Here is a 9,457-nt window from a genome sequence, read left to right on the forward strand (position 1 = left end):
AAGCAATTAAATACTCTCTCCTGTATCACCCTCTTGAAACTGTAGACTGATTTATTCAGAAAAGGAGAAGGAGGCGTCTCTCAGGTTACTGTCACACGGAGAAATCTTGATTGCAGGCTGCTGATTGACATGAGAGCTAAATTAAAACTCAAACAAATAAGCAAACCAAAGCTTTGTTGTGAAATAAACTATTGGGGCAGTCGTTTTTAGTAAAAGAAAGAATACATGTGCTTAATAAGAACAAATTAGGTAGGTGGGGCACTGGTTCTCTTTTGTAAAATTAATTTTAATGTCATTTCTACTGCAGAGATCTGAGAGCCTGAACCAAATGAACACAATCAATGCAAAAACAGCCATTTATTAATTTCTTACCCAAGGAGAAATGAAACAAATCAATCATTTCACTATTTCTAACTCTGCCACTTCTTAAAGGAAAATGCAACCATTTTTAGTTGACCCATCATTTTAAAGACAGAGAGGGATAAGCAAAAGTGAGGATCTTTTTTGTAGCCTTTGAAGGCAGCATTTCTTTTTGGCTGAGACAGAAAAGTGAGCATATCAACACCAGGTGTAAAGCTCATCTAAAAGTAAAATACAAATTAACTTTTCAGCAAATGTAATGTCCAATCACTTTGACCTGTAGTATAATGATAAAGCTCCTAAATGCCAACAGCACTGTAAAGAGTGGTTTTCTTCAGCAGTAGTTTCATTGTGGACAAAAACAGTCATTATTACATACATTCATATGATAATTGTTTTGAACGACTAATTTTGGTGGGTTACAAGCCTCCATGTGCGAAAAACAACCACATAGGGTCAAATACTGTTGTGTAAAGTTGTGAATATTGGTCCATGAAGTATGCAGACCTTGGAACTGCATAATTTCAAGGCAATACTTGTGAGTTGAAGAAGAATTCCTGCATACAGTTGATCCTAAAGCCCTCAAGAAACCAGTTTACGTTCAAACATTGCAACACAATCAAAAATATACGTCTTGTGGGCTTTTGCTTATTTGGGTTGGAATGAAATCAGTCAAAATCACAGTCCAGTAAAAGGCGCTGAAGACATAATTCTCTTCAAATTAGCGTTTTGACACTAGAAATCAGGAATGGACACACAACTCCGAGGAATAATAAAAAACATGCCTTGCAGCAATCAGTTTGGCAAGAAAGCATTGTCATACAATATCATAAAAACCTCACAGTGAAAAGATACAGTATGCCCCTTTTATAGATAAAGATCAGCATTCAGCTATGTGTGCTCACACACACACCCATACACACGGTACCCTCTCACACACACACACACATACACTAAAAACGTTACATATCATTTTCAGAATCTCTCTTCATTACTGAGATACTAATGCAACTGTTCTTCCTTCATTTCATACTTCTCGTTTTGTCTTGAACCAAAAATACATTGCAGGAAGGAGCGAGTAATCAATCGTACATTTCAGTGAACCACAAACAGCCTTGTGTCCAGACTGTGGCTAATCACAGGCTAGAAGAAACAAAGAAGGCCCTGATAAGAAACACAGACGTCCGAGCCAAGGTTATTGTGAGTGTTGTCTATCTGCGTATGTGTGCATGTGTGTGTGTTCTCCCTCATGAATGAGTCAACAACAAAAAAAGTGTTAAGTAGTAATAAATTACTTAAGCTTACTGTACTTTTGAACAGAATCATTAGTGTGTGTTTCATATCAAACATTTGTTCTTTGGTCATTTTCATCCTTAATGTTGTCCTTGCATATTTCCTTTTTAAGTAACATAGTTTAGTTTTTATATATATTCTTTTTTGTACAAGGTCATCACAAAAATCCATCCGCACGAAAATAAATAACGACTCCAGATGAAATACTTGTACTATTGCTCATAAACACAAGCGTAGCCACTTTCGTCCTAAGGCAAATGGGCTTCGTGATCTCTTGAGCAGCTTGGGAAAAAGCCTTCAAACATGAACGCCCAACATGTTTGCATCTGAGCACGTGACAACATACAAGACAGGCCGTGCTCGTCTCTGTTGGCTATCTTCCGTCCCCAGTGTGTTCGCACTGGGCTTTGGTGCTCATCGCCAAGCTGACCACTCTGTCTCTCTGCAGTCTCTGTCTTGTCAGTGCAGTAGGAGTGAAGCTGTGGTCGGCCTGCCTGTTGTTAACTGCCCTGGGGACCGCTGGTGAGGAAGTAAGTGGTCATCTCCCCCTTTCCCTTCACCTTGACAACACCTCGACAGTCCAGCTGGTATCCATTGTTGACCAGCACGTGGTATAAGTCTGTGGTCACCTAAGAGAGAACACGGACATTTGACACACAGGACGTGAGACACTCAACCCTTCCTAAGAGAAACACTGTTGGCAGTCCCAGTTTCACTCCTTAAAGTGACTGTGATGAATGAATATTAGATATCCTGTAAATAGATAGATATTGTATATACATTTTTGTTTTTATTTCACGTTTGCTTTGGCAATTTAAACATCTGTTTCCCATTCCAATAAAGAATAGATATATATATATATATATAGATAGATAGATGGATGGATAGATATAGATAGATATTTTTTTCCTGACATTTCATAGACTTAACAAAAGATCAATTAAATGTGAAAATAATTCAAACAAAGAATCATTTAAACGTGAAAGTCAAGAGTCTAGTTTTCGATTGCTGTGGAAGGGATTTTATTTAGCAATTACTCATACTGTTCAACAGATGGTAGCATTGTTCTGACTAAAATCTTTGTAGCAGCCAATTTATGGATTTGATTTGGGGCAGGAAAATCTCACCTCATCTTTTACCCAGATTGATCTTCTTATCACACTTCAAAATGAGAGTTAACATCAACTATATATACATGAATAAGATGAAAAATATGACCTAACTGACAGTGATCCTTGATAAACATGCATTGGTTGTTCACATCTCTTTAAGACTTTCAGAAGTTAGTAATGCAGTGAATTCCAATTTAGTTTTTTTGCCCTTCTCCAGAAGGACATTAGAGCACCATTTCTGCTAGAGATCAGCATGTTGGGCTGACACAGATTCTTGCTCAAGGGAACTTCTGCAGAGCAGATTTCTAAACTTGAATCCTGCAGCTGAAGGATTTTGCACAGATTGTATCCGCTAAGATACTTTTAGAGTATAGGCGAATGACTTTATCCCTTTTAGATGCGACAAACGATATAACTTTCAAATATAGATGCCTTGGAGTTCTAAACATCTCTCTGTTAGGGGGAATATGTCTGCAGTGTGGCCATTTTTTTGATTTTGGTATGATTTTGGTATTACATTACTAATTCCATCAGTAACTGGATTGGTATTCTGCCATGGCCGGAGTACTTATCACTAACTAACTGCAATATGCTTAAGATGTAGAGGAGCTCGGGTGTAGTACCTGGATGCAGTCCGGTACTCCTGTACTGTCCATCCGGCTGGCCACATTGACTGTGTTCCCCCAGATATCATACTGGGGTTTCCTGGCTCCAATCACCCCTGCTACCACTGGTCCCATGTTCAACCCTGAGAACAAATCGCCTGGCTTTATCAATCCTTCTACTTACATTAAAAATAAAAAAACACATGATCACAAAAAAGGGCTAATGCTGTTTCTAAGGAAGCAGATAACTGTAGTTCTCCTTGGACCGGGAAAAGGATGCCAAAGAAGATTTACCAGATAATGTCAATTGCAATCTCTACCACCTTACCTATCTTCATCTGGAAGTTGTTGAAGGAGTGCTCATTGATGTATTTCATCTGCTCCCTTAACCTCATGGCGTAGTCAGCCAGAGCCAGGATGTGTGAACGGCCCTCTTTGTCGTAGGTGGAGTCGTTGAGACCAGAGGCTGCCATGTAGGTGGAGCCGATGGTCTTGATTTTCTCCAGCTGACGGAACTTCTCTTCACTGATGATCTAGAGACAAGGAACTCACGATAGTTAAAGTAGCAGAACAACACAGATAACCAGGAAAAGATGATTGTAAGCAGAATAATACAAATATTTAATAGCCACACATTGCAGAGCTTATGTAATAAATGTTTTCTGCACTCATTTAATTTGCATTCATCTAATGCTAATCTAACTAATATTTTCCCTCTCTTCTCACCTCGTCAAAATCGGCGATGATCTCGTTGAGCAGCCTGAGACACTCCACCCCTTCATTGTTAGCCTCCAGCTCCACGTAAAACTCAGAAAAGTTGCTGATGGAGGCAAACATGACAGCGACGCACTCACATGACTGGTAGTACAACTCGTCATTCCGACGCTCCCGTGCAAGAAAGTGGGCGGCTACATCCTTTGGCAGGATGTTGTGGAGCAGGCGTCGGTTGTATGCTTGCAGCTCCTCCATCTCCTCCTTCTCTTCTGTGGCCTGAGGATGGGGGGTAGAGATGTAGTTGCTTAGTCTCAATATTTGACAGTATGTGGATTCCTGAAGTAGTCACAGGTGTTAATATGGGCCTGTTGTACGGAAGCTATTTGACATATCATAGTAGGAAAAGCACTGATGTAAACCATACAATTAAGAATGGCTAAATTCCATTTAGCTGCTTCAGTTTTAGGCTCATTGTCACACTATCGTAACTTAGTGGGACACTTGAATTGTACAGAGCCATTGTTAATGGTATTACTAACTCTGTGCTTTTCCTTCCATGACATGTCAAAATGTCTGCTGCGAAAAGGCATTTTGGTGAGTGTAAATGATTGCTTCCTCCGTTTTGTTACTGCTATTCGAAGGATACTGTTTAATTTACCTGCAGCTTCCAGAGGAAGTCTAGACGTGCGGTGGATTCAACCTGCTGGCCGTGCAAGTAGAGAGCCAGAACAAACACTGTCAGGATTACAGGGGTCATGACCTTTAAGGATACCTTAGTCACGCTCTCCAGGCTGAGGGGGAAAAGAGTCATGAATTAGTATCTTGTATGGGTGCATGGAAATGTGTGCAACCTGACACATACTAAAACACACAACAAGGGAAAGCTACTCACCATTGTTCTGCAGTTTCATTGAAACCAGGCCTATGAAAGACAAGTGAAAGTCATGTCTACTATGCATATAAGTCACTGAAATGATACAGTACAAAATAAAGAGAAAACAACTTACTGTTGTAGAGAATCATTAATAGGTGATAATTGCCTGAGGATAGAAATTAGAACAATTTCAACAAATATGAATAGAGCCCAACTGGTAAAGGGGATAGTAGGTCTTTTACAGTCTAAATCTTGTTGTGTTAAAGTAGGCCACGTCCAACCTAAACCACAGTATTGTGAACTATTCAGGTTTAAAACTGGAAAATAGCAAGTGTCCTGAATGTGTTTGTATACAGTATATAAGTGTGTGTGTGGGTGTGCATGCATATGAGCTTGCGTGCGTGTATGTTCCTAGCAGGGGACTCACATGGCGTTGACAATGACCAGCAGGTCTGCGTTGTCAAACAGCGCCACCTGAGGCCACTCAACCAGCAGGAGGAAGGTGAGCTGGATGAGCAGCATCAGAGCCAGCTTCCCTATGCTGCTGATGTGGAGGAACACAGAGCAGGCCAGCAGGGTCAGCAGTACACTGTAGCTGAAATACTGCAGCAGAGAGGAGACAGGGAGGGAAGAGGAGGAGGAGGAAGGTTAAGTAACATACTTTTCATGCACATTGAAAAATGCACACAGGCATTTGTATGAACACACACACACAATATACACACATGCTCAAATGTTATGTGACTGACCTCTGGGAAATGGCAGGGCATGGCCTGGCTGGAACACAGAGTCAAACCATCCTCTGCGGTCTTGGTCAGGTTGTGTAGCAGACAGAGAGTCACTGATGTGTTCAGCTCGTTGGACACACACTCCTGCAGTCTCTCTCTGCTGCAGGTAAACTGTCAGGAAAGGACGACACAGTCTGTCATTTAACCGTCAACCAATGAAGGTGAAACAGCAAGAGACACAAACACAAATGTAATTCTGAAAACAGAAAGCCAACAATATATCCTAGACATATTTGTAATTTCTGGTAAATTAAAAAGTTTTGACACAAAATTTTAAATGCCTTCAGTTTTGCTTGAAAATAATTTCTGCACCATACTGTAGGTACAGATTAATATCATTTAACAAATGTATGATGTATCAAAATACAATTAAAGTACAGCAAAGAGTCCAACAAAGAGTCCAACAAATGAGCATACTAATTAATGCTCAGTGCAGAAATAGAGAGAGCAGCTAATAATCATGCAAACTACTGAATAAGTCCTTATGAGATCTAAATTGGCTAGCTACATGTTAGAGCGTGACACTGAGCAACCAATCACAGGCTGAAAGAACCCTGCAGACATCCAATCTTAAAAGTGGAGTAAAAAGCTACACCTGCAAAGCCACAACCAAACCTTATGTCATAACTTAAACTATTTACAATGCAAACCAGGTGTAGTACATCATCTATGCTCAACCGTAGTCACAACATAGCTTGTGTGGATGATGTTTATTTATGTACCATTGCTTAAAAAGCAAATTTGATGTTGATGTTGAATGAAGTTTAGGTATTGATAAACCTTCCATGATTTCTAACACTTTTCTCGGCCATAGCGTTTGTCATTTTGCATAATGGTAGTAGCAATAAGCATGTTTTAATCCATGCATCCATACATGAATGCAATGCTGTATTAATCTACATATTGGTCCACATTAATAAAACATGATTTTAAAAAATCTGACAAGCAACATCTGAGATGAATTGATTAATGGAAGAACAGACAAATGGAACTGAGGCAGATTTGTAAGCATCTTCCCTGATTTCCTTCTGGGGGACAACTTGAAACATCAGTCCCAACTTTTACATGATACATAAAATGACAAAATGAAGAGTTGCTGTCCCTACCATGTTAGCAAAGGAGGAAATGAAGAGGAGGAGGATGGTGAAGACGCCCACCAGTGTGCTGTTCGCACGGGACTGGACTATTTTCTTGGTTACAGTCTGCAAGGCAGCTGGGAAGAGCTTGAATACAGACAGCAAGGAGAAGAGCCGATAGGATAGAGTTAATACCATTAGTGATGCTGGCTGAAGACATGTGGTAATGATTCTTATCTAAAGATATCTGTGAGAGAAATTATAGAAGGCCTTTGTTTCTCACTTTGATGCAGGAGTATATGGCGCAGATAAAGAGGATGTTGATAAGGATGACGAAGATGCTGATGTAAAGACCGAGCATAAGTGTTGTTCTGCGGAAGAGAAGGAAACTTATTAGGATGTATAACTCTCATTAACTCCTCATAAACTAATCAAGGCCACATTTCCAATTCACAATTAGGTATACACTATAACTTGGAAACTGGGAAAGGCAACTTATTGGAGAGAGCTACTTACTTTGGAAAAATGATAATTTGAATGAAACAGATGCAACAGAAAACAAGGAGTGTGCAGGCCACATATCCCCCAAAACGATCATCAACCTTTTTAGAGTACTGAAAATAGAAAAACCATTTGAAATATGTTAAGAAGAAAAATAATGAATTCAGTTTATTTACCAGGGAATTAAGATGATTTTCAAACCAACTTCAATCATATACCAACCTTTTTCTCGAGTTCGACAGTCTGAAAGGTGAGTAGGAACTTCTTGACGTGATCTTTCCTCAGCTGGTCGATGCTGCGTGCATCTATGGCCCGTCCAAGAAACTCATCCACCTCATCCTCAGGGTTCAGTGCCTCCTGAGCGCAGCGGCTATAAGGTTGATGGAACAATAGGTCACTGTGTGGTGTGTGTTTGTAACTGTGTGTGAGTGTGTATGAGGGAGTTGGCTGTGACAGGCAGGATGACTCAGAGCTAATGTGGTATTAGTGCTGGGTTGGATCTGACTGTATAAAACCAACAACGGGCACAAACGTTAGACAGCTACAGTGACAGTCTGCCAGTCAACCGCTAATAACAAAAGCCACCCCAATAACAAAAACTGGGGCCAAAACACTCACTTGTCTTTGCTGGATGCTTCATCAATGCCCTGAGAAAAACAAAAAACAGAGCGTTGAAATGAGACCAAAAAATCAGTGATAGTGTAGACAAGAAAAAGGGAGAGATTGTTGTGTAGCCACAGTACAACTGAAAAATAGACCTAGACATCTGCACAGCTAATCCCTGAGAGCCAGACTGATGTTTTAATTAATGCTCAGAGGCTTCAAATTACACCCTCTTTGCCCCTAGGGCTCAAACCCTCTGAGAAGGAGAGGACAAAAGGAGGAGGAGAGGGGAAAAATGTAGGAAAGACAAGGAAATGAGACTTGTAGTTTAAAGAGAGGGAGGAAATGGGAGAGAGTGAGAAAGCCAAATATCTGCAGCTGCAGCCTGATTGGATTTGCTTCAGTAGTAGATACACTGGGAATTCCTGGGAGCCCTGTTGTAACTGTTTGTTTGTTTGATGGGAACAGATCAATACTTCTTCTCACATTCCCATTGTCTCCTTTAGGCTTTACCACATATATAGTTCAGAAAACATTGGTCACATTCAGGCATTCAAATTCATTATTATACATTTTTAATTAACTCACGACAAAGGTATCCTAAAAGTCCTACTTTCAGCTTTGTGATGCTGCATCTAGGAACAGTAACGAACAATAACAATAAACAGGTATAATGTTTACCATGTTTACCGTTCTTAGTTTAGTGTGTTAGAATGCTTCTTTTTTATATTAATTTATCATGTTGTATGTTGTATTTTAAAATATTATAGTATTAGTATTAGAGATATTGGATAGCTGCTACCTTGGCTAGGTGTGTCTTGTTAAAGATTTCTAAACTCAACAGGACATTCAAGTAAAATAAAGGTAAAAATATTTTTTTTTTTACTAATTAGTGTAAGACAGCAAAGGATATATTGAATAGTTGTTGTATGTTGAGAAGAATGCTACATAAACCTAACAGGATCACCAAAGTTATTACAGTTCATTCTGTGATGTACATGAATGTCTGTACCAAATGTTAGACAGACACTGAAAATAATAAATGAAGTTAGCATAAGGTATATTGATAGAAAATTGGAAAGAATTCTGGCCTTTGACGACATAATTAGAAAGAGATGATGACACAGGATATCAGATATAGAAAAGCATCTAAATGCTCTCTGCATGTATCTCACCATCTGCCTGAAAACTTTGGACTCCTTGGTTCTGGAGAAGGATCTGTCAGGCACCCAGCGTGGCATCAATCCCTCCACAGAATTTGCACGTGCTCGCTGCATCTTAGCCATCATGGCTTTCTCCTCTTTCTGGAAGTGAAAAACCCCTCCAGAGTAAAAGCTTTGACAACTAAGGTCTTCTATGCCAGGTGACAAGCTATTATACTGTTTGTGTGAAATATGGCACTAGTGTGAAGTTCTGAAGAGGTCAAGCAGGTAATCAAGGATGTGTATGTGTGTGTGTGTGTGTGCGTGTGTGTGTGAACTAACCCTCTTCTGGCTGCAGCCCAGCACCAAGAAGGTTTCAATGTCGTTCT

General features: G+C 39.9%; 1 protein-coding gene across 1 annotated transcript in view; it reads right to left on the minus strand.

The window, feature by feature from the left end:
* Positions 1 to 338: 338 nt before the first annotated feature.
* adcy6b (adenylate cyclase 6b) overlaps positions 339 to 9,457 on the minus strand; it is a 32,904-nt gene continuing 23,785 nt past the window's right edge. The window contains 17 exon segments of the mRNA XM_034876992.1: positions 339 to 2,282; positions 3,389 to 3,513; positions 3,699 to 3,903; positions 4,097 to 4,360; positions 4,743 to 4,875; positions 4,977 to 5,006; positions 5,092 to 5,124; positions 5,386 to 5,561; positions 5,708 to 5,857; positions 6,853 to 6,969; positions 7,106 to 7,193; positions 7,339 to 7,436; positions 7,546 to 7,693; positions 7,942 to 7,970; positions 9,102 to 9,230; positions 9,411 to 9,447; positions 9,449 to 9,457. The exon segment at positions 9,449 to 9,457 is cut by the window's right edge and continues 105 nt beyond it. Of these exon segments, the coding sequence (XP_034732883.1) occupies positions 2,154 to 2,282; positions 3,389 to 3,513; positions 3,699 to 3,903; positions 4,097 to 4,360; positions 4,743 to 4,875; positions 4,977 to 5,006; positions 5,092 to 5,124; positions 5,386 to 5,561; positions 5,708 to 5,857; positions 6,853 to 6,969; positions 7,106 to 7,193; positions 7,339 to 7,436; positions 7,546 to 7,693; positions 7,942 to 7,970; positions 9,102 to 9,230; positions 9,411 to 9,447; positions 9,449 to 9,457 (1,900 nt within the window). The 3' untranslated portion in view covers positions 339 to 2,153.

This window comes from Etheostoma cragini, chromosome 7, assembly GCF_013103735.1.
Source record: "Etheostoma cragini isolate CJK2018 chromosome 7, CSU_Ecrag_1.0, whole genome shotgun sequence".
NCBI classification, from domain to species: Eukaryota; Metazoa; Chordata; class Actinopteri; order Perciformes; family Percidae; genus Etheostoma; species Etheostoma cragini.